General features: G+C 39.5%; 1 protein-coding gene across 3 annotated transcripts in view; it reads right to left on the bottom strand.

The window, feature by feature from the left end:
- Positions 1-9,530: 9,530 nt before the first annotated feature.
- LOC129636671 (cytochrome P450 2C9-like) overlaps positions 9,531-21,282 on the bottom strand; it is a 53,792-nt gene continuing 42,040 nt past the window's right edge. For all 3 annotated transcript variants that reach the window (XM_055560242.1, XM_055560243.1, XM_055560241.1), the window contains 2 exons: positions 10,931-11,072; positions 9,531-9,972 (listed from right to left, as the gene is read on the bottom strand). In XM_055560242.1, the coding sequence (XP_055416217.1) occupies positions 9,791-9,972; positions 10,931-11,072 (324 nt within the window). In that variant the 3' untranslated portion in view covers positions 9,531-9,790. The remainder of the gene's footprint in view (positions 9,973-10,930; positions 11,073-21,282) is intronic.

The raw sequence follows: 21,282 nt of genomic DNA, 5'->3' as shown, positions 1-21,282 counted from the left end.
AGCCCACTCATTGGGGGCAGTCACTTCGAGCCTGGATCACTCTGTTCCCCTTACACTGGGAGCCCCTGCACAGAGGATGCATGACTTAGAGCTGGCTTGAGGAAGGAGTCCCTGAATCCTCCACCTGGACTCAATAAATGAGATAAAGAACTCATCAGAAAGCATTGTGTGCAAAAATTCTCTACAAACAATTCAGTCACTCAGTACTGTCTGAATCTTTGTGACGCCATGAATCACAGCACACAAGGCCTCCCTGTCCATCACCAACTGCCAGAGTCTACCCAAACTCATGTCCATCAAGTCGGTGATGCCATCCAACCATTTCATCCTCTGTCGTCCCCTTCTCCTCCCACCTTCAATCTTTCCCACCATCAGGGTCTTTTCAAATGACTCTGTTCTTTGCATCAAGTGGCCAAAGTATTGGAGTTTCACCTTCAGTATCAGTCTTTCAAAAGAAAATTCAGGACTGACTTCCTTTAGGATAGAGTGGTTGGATCTCCTTGCAGTCCAAAGGACTCACAAGAATCTTCTCCAACACCACGGCTCAAAAGCATCAATTCGTCGGCGCTCAGCTTTCTTCACAGTCCAACTCTGACATCCATACATGACCACTGGAAAAACCATAGCCTTGACTAGACAGACCTTTGTTGGCAAAGTAATGTCTCTGCCATTTAATATGCTGTCCATATTAAACAGGTTGGTCATAACTTTCCTTCCAAGGAGTAAGTGTCTTTTAATTTCATGGCTACAATCACCATCTGCAGTGATTTTGGAGCCCCCAAAAATAAAGTCAGCCATTGTTTCCACTGTTTCCCCACCTATTTGCCATGAAGTGATGGGGCCAGATGCCATGATCTTAGTTATCTGAAGGTTGAGTTTTACACTAACTTTTTCACTCTCCTCTTTCACTTTCATCAAGAGGCTCTTTAGTTCTTCTTCACTTTCTGCCATAAGGGTGGTGTCATCTGCATATCTGAGGTTATTGATATTTCTCCCAGCAATCTTGATTCCAGCTTGTGCTTCCTCCAGCCCAGCATTTCTCATGATGTACTCTGCATAGAAGTTAAATAAGCAGGGTGACAATATACAGACTTGACGTACTCCTTTTCCTATTTGGAACCAGTCTGTTGTTCCATGTCCAGTTCTAACTGTTGCTTCCTGACCTGCATATAGATTTCTTAAGAGGCAGGTCAAGTATTCCCATCTCTTTCAGAATTTTCCACAGTTTATTGTGATCTACACAGTCAAAGGCTTTGACATAGTCAATAAAGCAGAAATAGATGTTTTTCTGGAACTCTCTTGCTTTTTCAATGATCCAGTGAATGTTGACAATTTGATCTCTGGTTCCTCTGCATTTTCTAAAACCAGCTTGAATATCTGGAAGTTCATGGTTCACGTATTGCTGAGGTCTGTCTTGGAGAATTTTGAGCATTACTTTACTAGCGAGTGAGATGAGTGCAATTGTGAGGAAGTTTGAGCATTCTTTGGCATTGCCTTTCTTTGGGATTGGAATGAAAACTGACCTTTTCCAGTTTTTTTTTAACTTCAATTTTTAATTTAATTTAATTTGATTTTTTAAATTAAAAAAATTAATTTTTTATTTAATTTAATTTTTAATTGCTACAAACAATTAACAAGCCAAATACAGATAATGAATCATCATTGCATCCCTGGAATAAATCCCACTTAATCATGGCGTATGATCCTTTCAGTGCATTTTTTAATTTGGCCAGAGTTAGGTGCCTTTCTCATGTCAGGTAAGGAAAGTCTTAATTAGTTTTACATTCTAAGGAGTTCTCAGACACACAGTGATGTGTCTCGGCAAAGAATTTCATCAACTCATACTCTAATTTTCTCAATTTGGAAGAACTGAATCATCTTTCAAAGCCTCAGTGATCTGGCCCAATGATGTATCATGAAGTGGGGGGACCACATTGGCTTAGGGACTGGTGCTTCTGATCATGGACAAACAGCCATGCTATCAGCACCAGAGTGGGCACCATATAAGTTCTATCTGATGTCAAAAAGGTGTCTTGTTCCACAAAATACTGAAGGAAATAAATTTTTTCTGCCAATTGCTCTTTTCCAAGTTGCCACTCTCCTCCAGGAAGTGGCCAGGGTCAAATTCCTCTGGGTTGGGGAATTCTTTGTCATTATCCAGCACAGAGGTCAGAAATGTAAATATGGTTGTGTCCTGAAATGTGTTATGAAGTCATGGAGCTGGAAGAAATGTTGCAACTCAGTGCATAGATGGGGAAGCCTAGGTCCACACAAGAGCAGAGGCATTTCAAATCAGATAGACAAAGCAATAGGCATGGATAAGTTTAATGCCATATGTTTAATGGCAGTGATCTTGTTAAAGTAGCCTCCCATAGCATTTGAAGTACCAAGGACACGGATGGTTGGCCACCAGACCTGAATCTGTCCTGCTTTCAGAGAGTCTGGACACTGGTCTGTACCCATCTGCTGCTCTATTTCATTACTTTAGTTTTCATTCACTTCACATGCGGCCTAAAATGAAAATCTCTGCTGGCACTTGAAATGTCCAAAGTATCTATTTCCAGGGCCTTTGTAAACATACAAATAAATCTGACCTAATGAAAAAGGACCTCTTCTGAGATAATGAGAAAGAGTTCAATAACAACTAAGGTGTGTTTATCACTGCAGTGTAATTTGTTTCCCTTAATTAAAAAATATGGGGCAAATCATCACTATGGATTGATCCTAGCTTAAAAACACAGAAGAGAGGATAAAATAGAAAAAAAAAAAAGATCATTTGGCAACAATTCAGATTAGGACCATCAACAAATGCAAAAGCTCTTGGGTGAATGCTTTGACTGTAGAATATCTGCAAGGTCTTAAAGTATGATACCATAAATTTTTATTAATTGTGTATTAAATCATGAAACCTCTGCAATGGGGACATCTTGGAATACCTCCTTGTTTAGTGAGGACTTTGACATAACCAATAATGGGATGCGTGATATTATGTGCCTCTATCTTCTCAATGAGATTCAGTGGGACATACATATAGCATCTATGTAGTTCTCTTGCCAAAATAATAGCTGGAATCTAATCCTTAGAAAACAATCAAACATTTCACAGACTACTAGCTTGGAGCCCAAAAAGATAAATGTAACAAATGGGAATAAAGAAACAAATTGAATTTATTCTTGATTACAGGCTACCAAAGGGAAAAGATAACCAAATTATATGCCCTTTTCTTCACTGAATTGCAAAGGAAAAAAAAGCTATAATGGATATTCTAGGAAAGTTAAAAAACTTACATATAGATTATATATTAGATGCTATTGTATCAGTAATAACTCCTGAGCACAAAATGTTTTACTGTTATGAATGAGAAGATCTTTGTACTTGAAACATGAATAGTGGTGTATTAAGGGATACACTTCTCCAAGTATAAAAGACTAAATCTCATTTGTAATTGAGATTATAGTCATTTCAGTGAGATTCTGACACAGGACAAGATTATGTATGTTTTTAATCTGCTATGCATATACAGAGTCTCCTTAAAGGTAAATATCTGAAATAAAATTGTCCATAAAATGTAAAATTACTGACACCTCAAGTTATTTTATATTGAAAAAAGCGGAAGTGTCCAACTCCTTGCGACCCCAGGGAGTGTAGCCCATCAGGCTCCTCTGCACATGGGATTCTCCAGGCAAGAATACTGGAGTGGGTTGCCATGCCCTCCTCCAGGGGATCTTCCTGATCCAGGGATAGAACTTGGATCTCCCACATTAACAAGCAGATTCTCTACTGTCTAAGCCACCAGGGAAGTCCCATTTTTTTTTTTTAATTGTCATAGTTAACTCGAACTTCCATGGTGGCTCAGACAGTAAAGAATCTGCCTGCAATGGAAGAGACCTGGGATAGATCCCTGGGTTGAGAAGATCCCCCAGAGGAGGGCATGGCAACCTACTCCAGTACTCTTGCCTGGAGAATGAACATGGACAGAAGAGCATGGTGGGCTATAGTCACGAATGAGCGACTATCACTTTCACTTTTTTCATAGTTAACTTAAATACTATATTAATTTCAGGTGTACAACATGGAGATTAGATATTTTTACAGTTTATATTCCATAAAGAAGCACAAGGTGGAATCAAGATTGTTGGGAGAAATATCAATAACCTCAGATATGCAGATGACACCACCCTTATGGCAGAAAGTGAAGTGGAACTAAAAAGCCTCTTGATGAAAGTGAAGGAGGAGAGTGAAGAAGTTGGCTTAAAGCTCAACATTCAGAAAACTAAGATCATGGCATCTGGCCCCATCACTTCATGGGAAATAGATGGGGAAACAGTGGAAACAGTGTCAGACTTTATATTTTTGGGCTCCAAAATCACTGCAGATGGTGACTGCAACCATGAAATTAAAAGACGCTTACTCCTTGGAAGGAGAGTTATGACCAGCCTAGATAGCATATTAAAAAGCACTGGCATGACCCGGAGGGATGGTACAGAGAGGGAGGTGGGAGGGGGGTTCAGGATGGGGAACACATGTACACCTGTGAATTCATGTTGATGTGTGGCAGAACCAATACAATATTGTAAAGTAATTAGCCTCCAATTAAAATAAATAAATTTGAATTAAAAAAATAAATAAAAAGCAGAGACATTACTTTGCCAATAAAGGTCCGTCTAGTCAAGGCTATGGTTTTTCCAGTGGTCATATATGGATGCTAGAGTTGGACTGTGAAGAAAGCTGAGTACCGAAGAATGGATGCCTTTGAACTGTGGTGTTGGAGAAGACTCCTGAGAGTCCCTTGGACTGCAAGGAGATCCAACCAGTCCATCCTAAAGGAGATCAGTCCTGGATGTTCATTGGAAGGACTGATGTTGAAGCTGAATCTCCAATACTTTGGCCACCTGGTGCGAAGAGATGACTCATTTGAAAAGACCCTGATTCTGGGAAAGATTGAGGGCAGGAGGAGAAAGGAACGACAGAGGATGAGATTGTTGGATGACATCACCGATTCAATAGACATGGGTTTGGGTGGACTCCAGGAGCTGGTGATAGACAGGGAGGCCTGGAGTGCTGCGGTTCATGGGGTCACAAAGAGTCAGACATGACTGAGTGATTGAACTGAACTGAATAAGTGAAAGTGTCCAGTATTTGTCTTTCTCTATCTAACTTATCTCATTAAGCATAATACCCTTCAGGATTATCCATGTTCTGAAAGTGATAAATTTTCATTCTTTTTTATGGCTAAGTAAAATTCCACTGTGTATATGATGTTAGCTGTTGGTTTGTCATAAGTAGCCTTTCAGACAGCCAGTTCAGTCGCTCAGTCATGTCCGCCTCTTTGCGACCCCATGAATTGCAGCACGCCAGGCCTCCCTGTCCATCACCAACTCCCGGAGTTCACTCAAACTCATGTCCATCGAGTCAGTGATTTCATCCAGCCATCTCATCCTCTGTCGTCCCCTTTTCCTTCTGCCCCCAATCCCTCCCAGCATCAGAGTCTTTTCAAATGAGTCAACTCTTCACATGAGGTGGCCAAAGGACTGGAGTTTCAGCTTTAGCATTATTCCTTCCAAAGAATACCCAGGGCTGATCTCCTTTAGAATGAACTGGCTGGATCTCCTTGCAGTCCAAGGGAATCTCAGGAGTCCTCTCCAACACCACAGTTCAAAAGCATCAATTCTTCGGCACTCAGCTTTCTTCACAGTCCAACTCTCACATCCATACATGACCACCGGAAAAACCATAGCCTTGACCAGACGGACCTTTGTTGGCAAAATAATGTCTCTGCTTTTGAATATGCTATCTAGGTTGGTCATAACTCTTCTTCCCAGAAGTAAGCGTCTTTTAATTTCATGGCTGCAGTCACCATCTGCAGTGATTTTGGAGCACGCCCAAAAATAAATTCTGACACTCTTTCCCATCTATTTGCCATGAAGTGATGGGACCAGATGCCATGATCTTTGTTTTCTGAATGTTGAGCTTTAAGCCAACTTTTTCACTCTCCTCTTTCACTTTCATCAAGAGGCTTTTTAGTTCCTCTTTGCTTTCTGCCATAAGGGTGGTGTCATCTGCATATCTGAGGTTATTGATATTTCTCCTGGCAATCTAGATTCCAGCTTGTGCTTCTTCCAGCCCAGCATTTCTCATGATGTACTCTGCATAGAAGTTAAATAAGCAGGGTGACAGTATACAGCCTCGACGTACTCCTTTTCCTATTTGGAACCTTTACTATCTTGAAATATGTTCCCTTTATACCAAGTCTGTTAAGAGTGTTTTTTTTTTTTAATCATGAATAGATATTGAATTTTGTCAAATGCTTTCTCTACATCAGGGAAGATGATCATGTGATTTTAACCCTTTGTTTTGTTAATGTGGTATATCACTTTGATTGCTTTGTAGGTGTTGAATCATCCTTGCATCCCTAAAATTAAGCCCACTAGATCATGGTATATGATCATTTTTATGTATTGTTGAATTTAGCTAATATTTTGTTCAGGACTTCTTTGTTTATCAGGGATATTGATCTGTAGTTTTCTTTTTTAGTTTCTTGGTTTGGTATCAAAGTAGTGATGGTCTCACAGAATGAGTTTGGAGGTGTTCCCTCCTCTTCAGTTTTTTGGAATAGTTTGAGAAGGATAGGTATTAACTATTTTTTTCTGGCTGTGATGTGCAGCTTGTGGGTTCTTAGTTCCCCTGACCAGGAATTGAATCTGATCATCAGCTGTGAAAGCACAAAGGCCTAATCACTGAATCACCAGGGAATTCTCAACTATTTTTTAAATGTTTGGTAAAATTCTCCTGGGAAGCCATCCAGTCCTGAATGGTTGTTTGTAGGCAGATTTTTTTATTACTACTTATTCAATTTCAATACTAGTATTACTGCAAGGAGATCCAACCAGTCCATTCTGAAGGAGATCAGCCCTGGGCTTTCTTTGGAAGGAATGATGCTGAAGCTGAAACTCCAGTACTTTGGCCACCTCATGCGAAGAGTTGACTCATTGGAAAAGACTCTGATGCTGGGAGGGATTGGGGGCAGGAGGAGAAGGGGACAACAGAGGATGAGATGGCTGGATGGCATCACTGACTTGATGGACGTGAGTCTGGGTGAACTCCAGGAGTTGGTGATGGACAGGGAGACCTAGCGTGCTGCGATTCATGGGGTCACGAAGAGTCGGACACGACTGAGCGACTGAACTGAACTGAACTGAATTCATCTGTTCTGATTATCTATTTCTTCTTGATTTAGTCCTGGAAGATTGTATGTTTCTAGGAATGTATCTATTTCTTCTAGGTTGTCCAGTTCATTGGCAAATAACTGTTGGTAGTATTCTCTGATGATTCTTTGTATTTCTGTGATATTGGTTGTAACTTCTCAATGATTTCTAATTTTATATGTTCTACTTGTAATTTCCGTAAAGACTCTGGCTAAAATTTTATCAATTTTCTTTTCCTTATCAAAAAACCCAATTCTTGGTTTTGTTGGTCTTTTCTATCATTCTTTTTTAAAAAATTTAAATTTATTTATTTTAATTAGAGGCTAATTACTTTACAATATTGTATTGGTTCTGCTTTTAGTCTCTGTTTTACTTATTTCCACTGTGATTTTTATTAATTCCATCTTTATGCTGACTATGGGCTTTGTTTGATTTTTATAATTCCTTTATATGGTACCATTGTTCAATATTCCATGATTCACACTAATTCCATGATTCACACTAATCAGTGACTTTCAACATAAATATTAATACAGTTAATAATTACAGTGTCAGCTTATTAAACTGGAGTCAGAAAAGTTTGGTTCTGTAACCTTTAGAATTTAAATGAACCCATGTCTCGGGGAACATTTTAACCAGGACAAACCAAAGTACTACTTCCTGTCTAACTCACATGGTTCTAACTCGAATAGAACCAGATCAGCTTCTTTTGAATAAAAAAGCTATCACTCTCTTGAAGAAACCATTTTATTCCATGAATAAGGGGTGTCCTGCTTGGTACCTCCTTCCTTCTATGTGCACTTCCTCTTCCAGATGTGGGAAGTTTTCTGCCATTGTTAATTTCAATTAGCTTTCTGGTCCTTTCTCTTTCTCTCTTCTCTGTCTATGACTCCTATACTGCATGTATTGATCTACTTGATAGTGTTCTATAAGTCCCTTAAACTTCTTTTCTTTTTTCTCTCAATTGAATAATTTCCAATGACTTATCTTCAAGTTTTCTGATCTTTTGTTCTGCTTGATATAGTCTATTGTTACATTCTCTAATGATTTTTTTAATACAAAAAGTAATCTTCAGCTCTATGACTTCTGTTTTATACCTTTGAATTTTCTGCCCTGTTGTTGAAATTCCTACTTCATTTCTTTACTGTTCTCCAGACCACAGTGAACAACTTCATGACATTTTGAATGATGTTTAAGGTCAATCATACATCTCCTGTTTCTAAATTTTCCTTGACTCTCTGCATTGTGGTTTGCACATTACACAATAGCCAGTTTCAGTCTTCACTGACTAGTCATATGGAGGAGAAGAACTTCACCAATCAGCTCAGCCAGAGATTCTGGAGGTCTCTCAAACCTGTGTGCTAGCCCAGCCTGCTTCTTATGTCCTAGAAACTCCTAGGTATCTACAGCTTGCTGAGTCCTTTCAGTGCTCCAAGACAGGTAATACAGAGGCCAGTTCCTCATGAAACTCCCCACAGCTGTGAGAGGTTGGAATGTCAGATGTGCATGCCAACTCCTTTGCTCCTCAAGGAGAAGCTGAGAGCTGGGAGGGAGATACCTGCCCAATTATATGGCACATTGTTGGGCTTGGTAGTTGTGATGAGAGAGGATCTGCTTCTCTTTCTGGCTTTGATGTGGCTAGGTTCACATTCACTAAGGGTATAGAAGTCTTTCAGCTAGTTTCAACTAGTTGGTGTTACTCTTCCAGGTGTGAATTTTGACAGATTGTGTGTGAAATTAACCTATGTCATTGAACGTCTCAAACTGGTGGGCATACAGCTTCATAATAATCCCTTATGATCCTTTTAGTGCTCTGGGACTTAAAGTTATGGTACCTCTTTTAGCAATGATATTAATAATGTGTGTCTTCTCTTGGAGTGGGGAATAGGTTACTTATGGGTTTATCAATTCTATTCAAGTTTTCAGAGAATTAGCTTTGGTCTCATTGATTTTTATCCTGATTCCTTGTTTGCAATTTCATTCATTTCTGCTCTAATTTTCATTTGTAGTTTTCTGTGGCTTACTTTGGATTTAATTCCTTACTATCACTGATCTCAACATTTTCCTACTGAGGCACTCCTGGACACAATCTCTTTCAGTATCAAATACAAACCTCAAGTAACTCTAGGTGACATGCAGCTAAAAGAACTTTCCTGCTTAATCTCCCTAGTCCTCTGTGCTGATCACTATAAGACCAACATGACTTCTTTGAATTACTTTCCTTCCTTTCTTACGTGTATTAGGCACACAATAAGGAAACTCTGAGAACTGGCTCATCAAATTATGCTTTTAATTAGGAACATGCATAGAATAATAACTCTCCATTGCCATACACTAATCATCTTGTTCTATTTTGTATTGACTACATAGTGCTACTCGATAATAGATAAAGCATTAGCATATGTGATGGCCAATACAAATGTTACAGGATATGGAGAATAGCAGATACATTTCTGCAGTGAAACTGCACCATAACAAGAAGAGAGGTTGAGAAGGCATTCCTAGGCAGAAGAATGAAGAGGAAAGGAGGTGACCAATGCCCCAGATGAGAAGGAGTTGAAGACAACATCATAGGCGACAAGTCCTTACAGAGGAATGAAACAGAGCTTGTAAGGAGGCGGCACAGAAGCGAACCCATTGGCAATTGGGGTGGTGTCGATGTCCTTTGGGTCAACCACAGATTTCAAAGTAAATTTTTGTAAAATCGCTGTCAGGAATAAAAACACCTCCATGCGGGCCAGGCCCTCTCCTGCACAAATCCGTTTTCCTGAAAATAACAAACACAGAGAGTATATACTCCTTGAACAGTGTTTCTGGCTGTTAGAAAGAGTTGGCATGCACATCTGGCATTCCAACCTCTCACAGCTGTGGAGGAGTTTCATGAGGAACTGGCCAATGTGTTACTTATCAGTGGTTAGAAAGTAACCATTGATGAATGGTTGAATGGATAAATGAAAGCCACAACAGTTAGATAGACAGACATAGAATGGATACACATGCTGTCCACATAATTTCATATCTTAATGGCTACCCTCACATTGGAGAAGGAAATGGCAACCCACTCCAGTGTTCTTGCCTGGAGAATCCCAGGGACAGGGGAGCCTGGTGGGCTGCCATTTATGGGGTCGCACAGAGTCGGACACAACTGACGTGACTTAGAGCAGAATGGCTACCCTTATTTACACAAATTTTTAATGAGCTTTGGCACTATGCCAAGTACTTCATTAACAATTCTCATGCAATTTGATATTTCATGTTTTCATCAATCTTTTTCTTCTCCTGGAAACACACAGTATTGTTGTATTTTACGTTCTTAGTCTGATGTCCTTATCATCTTTATTTTTACTCCTCACAGCCTCTGTTCTCTGCTCTAACTACATCTTCATCAATCTTCAACACATCTTGAAGTTTCAAGTTTTATAACACATGGTTCCTTATGGATAAGGTGCACTTCTCTTATATTTTCAGCACCTAGCTCAAATTTTATTTCTGAATTTGAAAGAATTAGGTCATCTTTTCAAAGCTTTGGTGACTTAGTGCAATGAAGAGCATATATTATGAGAAGGGAAAGTGTGTGGGCATTGCAATTACTACACCTGAGTATAGGAAAAGAGCAGTTCAACCAGCCCCTGAGTGGGAATTTTATAAGAAGTTCCAACTGATCCTCCGCCCCCACCCCCAAAGCATCTTGTCCTTTGAAGTAACGAAGGAAAAAATTTTGTTACCTGCTGAGAAAGGCATGAAGTGGTCACTCTTTTTAAAGTTACCACTCTCATCCAGGAAGTGGCCAGGGTCAAACATTTCTGGGTTAGGAAATACTTTGTCATCATACAGCACAGAAGTCAGTGATACTAATACACCTGTGCCCTGGGAAGAAAAGATGAAGATAAACTGAATTATAAATAAGTCATGGAACTGGAAGAAATGTTATAAATTATTCATTCCAATCTTATGACCTACAGGTGAGGAATTCTAGGTCCAAAGAAAGACAATGGCATTTTGAGCCAGACAAAGAAGTAATAAATAAGGAATAAGCTTAAGGCAAGTGACAGTGATATTTGAAGTAGTGAGTTCATGGATCCTAGTGTATTAGACCTTATGAATCCGTTCTGCTTATCATACTGGTGTCTGTCCCCATCAGCTGCCTTATTTCACTACTTTAGTTTTCACTCATCTAATATGTGGATTATGGTTTAAAACGGGGAGACTCTGTTAGAGTTTGGGATGTCTGGATTATAAGTTCATAAGCCTTTTATAAACAGATTTCTCATCTAATTAATAATAATAAATTCTGTGATAATAACAATAAGTATAATAACAATTGCTAGTATTTATCATTGCCATGCGGATTGTTTGTCTTAAAGTATATGGCAGGGTTCATTAGAGATAGATGCTAGCTTAAAAACATATAGAAAGGGGGGCGGGCGGTCCTAAGATGGCAGAGGAACAGGACGGGGAGACCACTTTCTCCCCCACAAATTCATCGAAAGAACATTTGAGCCCTGAGCAAATTCCACAGAACAACTTCTGAATGCTGGCAGAGGATATCAGGCACCCAGAAAAGCAGCCCATTGTCTTTGAAAGGAGGTAGGACAAAATATAAAAGATAAAAAGAGAGACAAAAGATGTAGGGACTGAGATCCATCCTGGGAAGGGAGTCTTAAAAAAAGAGAAGTTTCCAAACACCAGGAAACACTCTCTCTGGGCGGTTCTGTGGCGAGCCTTGGAATCTCAGAGGGCAAAATAACCGGGAGGAAAAATAAATAAATAATTAAAACTCACAGATTACCTGCATAACAGCAACTTCCAGCTGTGCAACAGCCCAGAGGCTCGCATCCCCCACTAGCAAACGGGGGGGAGGAACAGGGAGGAGCAGGCTGCATTGCTTAAGATAAGGACTGGGCCTGAATGCCCTGAGGGCAATCTGAGGGAACTAGCTTGAGATAGCAACCCAGACTGTGGAATAGCTATCCTGTGATCCTGGGAAAAGCCCTAACCACCGCCAGGCACGCTCACAGAACAAAGGACTGAGCAGAGCTAGCTGGCTGTGGACCCAGCCTATCCCCTGTCGGAGACAGGCAGGCGAGGGCAGCCAGAGCCGGAAGGGGGCAATCGTGGCCCCAGGGAGGCATCCTACACCAAACTGCAAGCAGCCTTCCTTGATAACCAAGACTTCTTGGGATTCTGGACGGTCAACATCCACCGGGAGGGTGGCAGCCAGAGATCAGCTTCCCAGAAGAGACACACGGCACACCTGAGAAGGTGCACCTGTTGTACACCCAGAAAACCAAGTGGCTGGGACAGGGGAGAGGATAAGTCGCAACCTTCAACTGAGGGCTACTACGCGCATCAAGGACCTGGCCACCTGAGTTGCTCGGACCTGGGATGGGCGCAAAATGCAGGCCCAACAAAGTCTGCACCTTTGTGGAGTACCCAAGAACATGAACCTGAGCGGCTTAGACGTGGGAAGTGCGTGCAAACCAGGGCCCACATCAGACAGTTCCCAGCAGAGCAATATGGAGTCTGAGCAGTGTAGACTGGGAAAGCACACATGCTGTGAGCAGGGGCAAACCCACTGTGGCTGAATCACCGTGAACACACGCCAGTGATATTTGTTTGCAGTGTTCCTTCCTCCCCAAAGCACGACTGAACAAATGAGCCTAAAAAAAAGTGACCACCACCTTGCCCCTTGTGTCAGGGCAGAAATTAGGCACTGAAGAGATCAGCAAACAGAGGAAGCTAAAATAAACAGAGGGAACCGCTTTGGTTCAGGTGCAATAGATTAAAACTGTGTAGTTGGCACCAATTACATAGGAAGGGGCCTATAGACTGCAAGAAGTACAAGCCAGACCAAGGAACTATCTGAAAATGAACTAACTCCAGAGAAAGTCTTAGATATATTTTTACTATTATCACTTTTTAAATTAAAAAAAATTATTTTATTTTTTTGTTATTTTTAAGTCCCCATTACTCCTTTAATTTTCATTTTTATAACCTACTATTACCTTGCAAAAATAAAAAAGAAAGACTATTTTTAAAGCAAACTTCATATATATATATTTTATAATTTCTGTGACTTTGTGTTTTTTTGTTTGTTTTTTGTTTTTGGGGGTTTTTGTTTTTGTTTTGCTTTTTCTTTTTTAATGTTGTATTTTTGAGTATCTAACCTCTATTCAAGATTTTAAATCTTTGCTTATTGATATTTGTTATCAACTTTATACCTTTAAGAACCCAATCTACAGGACCCATTTTTACTTGGGAGTGAGATCACTGGCCTGATTGCTCTCTCCCCCTTTTTACTCTCCTTTTTCTCCAACAGGTCGCCTCTATTTACCCCCTTCCCCTTTTCTTCTCTACCCAAATCAGTGAATCTCTTTGTGTGTTCTGGGCTGTGGAGAACACTCAGGGAACTGATTACTGGCTGGATCTGTTGCTCTCCTTTTGATTCCCCCTTTTATCCTCCTAGTCACCTCTGTCTCCTTCCTCCCTCTTCTCTTCTATGTGCAACTCCATGAACATCTCTGAGGGATCCAGACTGTGGACAGCACATAAGGTAGTGATTACTGGCTAGCTTTCTCTCTTCCCTTTTGATTCCCCCGCTTCTCCTCCTGGTCACGCCTATCTCCCTCCTTCCTCTTCTCTTCTCCACGTAACTCTGTGTACCTCTCCAGGTGTCCATCACTGTGGAGAAACTTTTCTTCATTTACCTCAATGTTTTATCACTGGTGCTGTATAGAAAGTGAAGTCTTGAGGCTACTGTAAGAATAAGACTGAACACCAGAGGCAGGAGGCTTAAGGCCAAATTCTTAGAACACCAGAGAACTTCTGAATCCAGAGAACATTAATCGATAGGAGCTCATCAAATGCTTCTATACCTACACTGAAACCAAGCACCACCCAAGGGCCAACAAGCTCCAGAGCAAGACATAACACTCAAATTCTCCAGAAACACAGGAACATAACTCTGAGCCACAATATACAGGCTGACCAAAGTCACACCAAGCCCACTGACATCTCAAAACTTTACTGAACACTTCATTGCACTCCAGAAAGAAAAAATCCAGCTCCACCCACCAGAACACTGACACAAGCTTCCTTAACCAGAAACCTTGACAAGCCACCCATCCAACCCCACCCACAGTGAGGAACCTTCATAATAAAGAGGAACCACCAAACGGCAGAATACAGAAACACCACCCCAAATGCAGCAATATAAACAAGATGAAAAGGCAGAAAAATACCCAGCAGGTAAAGGAACACGATAAATGCCCAGCAAACCAAACAAAAGAGAAAGAGATAGGGAATCTACCTGATAAAGAATTCCAAATAATGATAGTGAAAATGATCCAAAATCTTGAAAACAAATTGGAGATACAGATAAATAGACTGGAGACAAGGATCAAGAAGATGCAAGAAAGGTTTAACAAGGACCTAGAAGAAATAAAAAAGAGTTAATATGTACTGAATAATGCAATAAATGAGATAAAAAACACTCTGGAGGGAAACAAAAGTAGAATAAGGGAGGCAGAAGATAGGATAAGTGAGGTAGTAGATAGAATGGTAGAAATAAATGGAACAGAGAGGAAAAAAGAAAAAAGAATTAAAAGAAATGAGGACAACCTCAGAGACCTCTGGGACAATGTTAAACACCCCAACATTCAAATCATAGGAGTCCCAGAAGAAGAAGACAAAAAGAAAGACCATGAGAAAATACTTGAAGAGATAATAGTTGAAAACTTCCCAAAAATGGGGGAAGGAAACAATCACCCAAGTCCAGGAAACCCAGAGATTCCCAAACAGGATAAACCCAAGATGAAACAACCCAAGACACATATTAATCAAATTAACAAAGATAAAACACAAAGAACAAATATGAAAAGCAGCAAGGGAAAAACAACAAATAACACACAAGGGGATTCCCATAAGGATAACAGCTGATCTTTCATTAAAAACACTTCAAGCCAGAAGGGAATGGCAGGGAATACTTAAAGTGATGAAAGAAAATAACCTACAGCCCAGATTTCTGTACCCAGCAAGGATCTCATTCAAATATGAAGGAGAAATCAAAAGCTTTATAGACAAGCAAAAGCTGAGAGAATTCAGCACCCCCAAACCAGCTCTCCAACAAATGCTAAAGGGTCTTCTCTAGACAGGAAACACAGAAAGGTTGAATAAACTCGAACCCAAAACAATAAAGTAAATGGCAACGGGATCATACTTATCAAGAATTACCTTAAATGTAAATGGGTTGAATGCCCCAACCAAAAAACAAAGACTGGCTGAATGGATACAAAAACAGGACCCCTATATATGTTGTCTACAAGGGACAAACCTAGAAACAAGGGACACATACAGACTGAAAGTGAAGAGCTGGAAAAAGATATTCCACACAAATAGAGAACAAAGGAAAGCAGGAGTAGCAATACTCATATCAGATAAAATAGACTAAAACAAAGGCTGTGAAAAGAGACAAAGAAGGATACTACATAATGATCAAAGAAGATATAACCATGATAAATATATATGCACCCAACAAAGGAGCACCACAATATGTAAGACAAATGCTAACAAGTATGAAAGGGAGAATTAACAATAATACAATAATAGTGGGAGACTTTAATACCCTACTCACACCTATGGATAGATCAACTAAACAAAATTAACAAGGAAACACAAACTTTAAATGACACAATAGACCAGTTAGACCTAATTGATATGTATAGGACATTTTACCCCAAAACAATGAATTTCACCTTTTTCTCAAGCACACACGGAAGCTTCTCCAGGATAGATCACATCCTGGGCCATAAATCTAGCCTTGGTAAATTCAAAAAAATTGAAATCATTCCAAGCATCTTTTCTGAACCACAATGCAGTAAGATTAGATCTCAATTACAGGAGAAAAACTATTAAAAATCAAAACACACGGAGGCTGAAAAACATGCTTCTGAATAACCAAAAATCACAGAAGAAATAAAAAAAGAAATCAAAATGTGCATAGAAATGAATGAAAATGAAAATACAACAACTCCAAACGTATGGGACAGTGTAAAAGCAGTGCTAGGGGGAAGGTTTGTAGCAATACAGGCATACCTCTAGAAACAAGAAAAAAGTCAAAAAAATAACCTAACTCTACACCTAAAGCAACTTGAAAATGAAGAAATTATGAATCCCAGGGTTAGTAGAAGGAAAAAAATCTTAAAAATTAGGGGAGAAATAAATGCAAAAGAAACAAAAGAGACTATAGCTAAAATCAATAAAACCAAAAGCCTGGTTCTTTGAGAAGATAAATAAAATTGACAAGCCATTAACCAGACTCATCAAGAAAGGGAGAAAAATCATCATCAAAGGGAGAAAAATCAAATCAACAAAATTAGAAATGAAAATGGAAGGATCATAACAGACAACACAGAAATACAAACGATCATAAGAAACTATTATCATCTCACATGCTAGTAAAGTAATGCTCAAAATTCTCCAAGCCAGGCTTCAGCAATATGTGAACTGTGAACTCCTGATGTTCAAGCTGGTTTTAGAAAAGGCAGAGGAACCAGAGATCAAATTGCCAACATCTGCTGGATCATAGAAAAAGCAAGGGGGTTCCAGAAAAAATATCTATTTCTGCTTTATTGACTATGTCAAAGCCTTTGACTGTGTGGATCACAATAAACGGTGGAAAATTCTGAAAGAGATGGGAATACCAGACCACCTGATCTGCCTCTTGAGAAATTTGTATGCAGGTCAGGAAGCAACAGTTAGAACTGGACATGGAACAACAGACTGGTTCCAAATAGGAAAAGGAGTTCGTCAAGGCTGTATATTGTCACCCTGCTTATTTAACTTCTATGCAGAATACATCATGAGAAATGCTAGACTGGAAGAAACACAAGCTGGAATCAAGATTGCCAGGAGAATTATCAATAACCTCAGATATGCAGATGACACCACCCTTATGGCAGAAAGTGAAGAAGAACTAAAAAGCCTCTTGATGAAAGTGAAAGTGGAGAGTGAAAAGTTGGCTTAAAGCTCAACATTCAGAAAACAAAGATCATGGCATCCGGCCCCACCACTTCATGGGAAATAGATGGGGAAACAGTGGAAACAGTGTCAGACTTTATTTTTCTGGGCTCCAAAATCACTACAGATGGTGACTGCAGCCATGAAATTAAAAGATGCTTACTCCTTGGCAGGAAAGTTATGACCAACCTAGATAGCATATTGAAAAGCAGAGACATTACTTTGCCAACAAAGGTTCATCTAGTCAAGGCTATGGTTTTTTCTGTGGTCATGTATGGATGTGAGAGTTGGACTGTGAAGAAGGCTGAGCGCCGAAGAATTGATGCTTTTGAACTGTGGTGTTGGAGAAGACTCTTGAGAGTCCCTTGGACTTCAAGGAGATCCAACCAGTCCATTCTGAAGGAGATCAGCCCTGGGATTTCTTTGGAAGGAATGATGCTAAAGCTGAAACTCCAGTACTCTGGCCACCTCATGCAAAGAGTTGACTCATTGGAAAAGACTCTGATGCTGGGAGGCATTGGGGGCAGGAGGAGAAGGGGACGACAGAGGATGAGATGGCTGGATGGCATCACTGACTCGATGGACGTGAGTCTCAGTGCACTCCGGGAGTTGGTGATGGACAGGGAGGCCTGGAGTGATGCAATTCATGGGGTCGCAAATAGTCGGACACGACTGAGCGATGACTGATATGATCTGATATGTAAATAAAGTGGACAACTTGGAAAATATGGACAAATTCTTAGAGAATTGCAACTTTCCAAAATCAAACCAGGAAGAAATAGAAAATCTTAACAAACCCATCACAAGCACGAAAATCGAAACTGTAATCAGAAATTTTCCAACAAACAAAAGCCCAGAACAGACGGCTTCACAGCTGAATTCTACTGAAAATTTAGAGAAGATCTAACACATATCCTACTCAAACTCTTCCAGAAAATTCCAGAAGTCGTGTCCGACTCTTTGCGACCCCATGGACTATAACCTACCAGGCTTCTCCCTCCGTGGGATTCTCCAGGCAAGAGTACTGGAGTGGGTTGCCATTTCCTTCTCCACCATAAAATCGCAGAGGAAGGTAAGCTTCCAAACTCATTCTATGAGGCCACCATCACTCTAATACCAAAACCTGACTAAGATGTCACAAAAAAAGAAAACTACAGGCCAATATCACTGATGAACATAGAAGCAAAAATCCTTAACAAAATTCTAGCAAACAGAATCCAACAACACATTAAAAAGTCATACATCATGACCAAGTGGGCTTTATCCCAGGGATGCAAGGATTCTTCAATATCCGCAAGTCAATCAATGTAATACACCACATTAACAAATTGAAAGATAAAAACCATATGATTATCTCAATAGATGCAGAGAAAACCTTTGACAAAAATCAACATCCGTTTACGACAAAAAACCTGCAGAAAGCAGGTATAGAAGGAACATACCTCAACATAATAAAAGCTGTATATGACAAACCCTCAGCAAACATTATCCTCAATGGTGAAAATTTGAAAGCATTTCCCTTAAAGTCAGGAACAAGACGAGGGTGCCCACTGTCACCACTACTATTCAACATAGTTTTGGAAGTTCTGGCCACAGCAATCAGAGCATAAAATGAAAAGGAATCCAGATTGGAAAAGAAGAAGTAAAACGCTCACTGTATACAGATGACATGATCCTCTACATAGAAAACCCTAAAGACTCCACCAAAAAATTACTAGAGCTAATCAGTGAATATAGTAAAGTTGCAGGATATAAAATTAACACACAGCAATCCCTCGCATTCATATACACTAACAATGAGAAAACAGAAAGAGAAATTAAGGAAACAATTCCATTCACCTTTGCAACGAAAAGAATAAAATACTTAGGAATATATCGACCTAAAGAAGCTAAAGACCTATATATAGAAAACTATAAAACACTGGTGAAGGAAATCAAAGAGAACACAAATAAATGGAAAAATATACTGTGTTCATGGATCGGAAGAACCAATATAGTGAAAATGAGTATACTACCCAAAGCAATCTATAGATTCAATGCATTCCCTATCAAGCTACCAATGGTATTTTTCACAGAGCTAGAACAAATAATTTCACAATTTGTATGCAAATACAAAAAAACCTCGAATAGCCAAAGCAATCTTGAGAAAGAAGAATGGAACTGGAGGAATCAACCTACCTGACTTCAGGCTCTACTACAAAGCCACAGTTATCAAGACAGTATGGTACTGGCACAAAGACAGAAATATAGATCAATGGAACAAAATAGAAAGCCCAGAGATAAATCCACGCACCTATGGACAGCTTATTTTTGACAAAGTAGGCAAGAATATACAATGGAGAAAAGACAATCTCTTTAACATGTGGTGCTGGAAAAACTGGTGAACCACTTGTAAAAGAATGAAACTAGAACACTTTCTAACACCATACACTAAAATAAACTCAAAATGGATTAAAGAGCTAAACATAAGACCAGAAACTATTAAACTCCTAGAAGAAAACATAGGCAAAACACTCTCCGATATAAACCACAGCAGGATCCTCTATGACCCACCTCCTAGAATATTGGAAATAAAAGCAAAAATAAACAAATGGGACCTAATTAAAATTAAAAGCTTCTGCACAACAAAGGAAACTATAAGCAAGGTGAAAAGACAGCTTTCAGAATGGGAGAAAATAATAGCAAATGAAGCAACTGACAAAGAATTAATCTCAAAAATACACAAGCAACTCCTGCAGCTCAATTCCAGAAAAATAAACGACCCAATCAAAAAGTGGGCCAAAGAACTAAACAGACATTTCTCCAAAGAAGACATACAAATGGCTAACAAACACATGAAAAGATACTCAACATCATTCATTATCAGAGAAATGCAAATCAAAACCACAATGAGGTACCATTTCACGCCCATCAGAATGGCTGCTATCCAAAAGTCTACAAGCAATATATGCTGGAGAGGGTGTGGAGAAAAGGGAACCCTCTTATACTGTTGGTGGGAATACAAAGTAGTACAGCCTCTATGGAGAACAGTGTGGCTATTCCTTAAAAAACTGTAAATAGAACTGTCTTGTGACCCAGCAATCCCACTGCTGGGCATACACACTGAGGAAACCAGAGTCAAAAGAGACACGTGTACCCCAATGTCCATCGCATGACTGTTTATAATAGCCAGGACATGGAAACAACCTAGATGTCCATCAACAGATGAATGGATAAGAAAGCTGTGGTATATATACACAATGGAATATCACTCATCCATTAAAAAGAATACATTTGAATCAGTTTTAATGAGGTGGATGAAACTGGAGCTTATTGTACAGAGTGAAGTAAGCCAGAAAGAAAAATACCAATACAGTATACTAGTGCATAATGTGGAATTTAGAAAGAAGGTAACAATAACCCTGTATGTGAGACAGCAAAAGAGACACAGATGTATTGAACAGTCTTTTGGACTCTGTGGGAGAGGGTGAGGGCAGGATGATATGGGAGAATGGCATTGAAACATGTAAAATATCATATGTGAAATGAATCGTCAGTCCAGGTTTGATGCATGATACAAGGTGTTTGGGGCTGGTGCACTAGGATGACCCAAAGGGATTGAATGGGGAAGGAGGTGGGAGGGGGCGTTCAGGATGGGAAACACATGTACACTCATGGCAGATTCAAGTCAATGTATGGCAAAACCAATAGAATATTGTAAAGTAAAATCAATAAATTAACTAATTAAAAAATAAAATTAAAAAAGAAACATACAGAAAGGATAAAAAAATAGAAAAATCATTTTATAACAATTCAGCTTAGGGTCACTGACTTAAGCAACATTTACCTATTAATGCTAAAACTGTAGGTGAATGATAAGCATGAAATTTACCAAGTTATAGTACAATGCCATAGATTTTTATTAATTAAGTGTAAAAAAAAAAAAAAAAGCCAGAACATAGGCCATGGAAAAACCTGACAGATACTATTTTATAATGTGAACAACAGTGCATAACCAATAACGAGATAAATGACATGATGTGGCCTCCCACCTTCCCAACGAATTTCAGTGGGAAACACA

The sequence above is a fragment of the Bubalus kerabau genome, chromosome 22 (assembly GCF_029407905.1).
Source record: "Bubalus kerabau isolate K-KA32 ecotype Philippines breed swamp buffalo chromosome 22, PCC_UOA_SB_1v2, whole genome shotgun sequence".
Classification (NCBI taxonomy): Eukaryota; Metazoa; Chordata; class Mammalia; order Artiodactyla; family Bovidae; genus Bubalus; species Bubalus kerabau.
The sequence above is the reverse complement of the archived record's forward strand: the minus strand, read 5'-3'. Positions and strand labels throughout refer to the sequence as shown.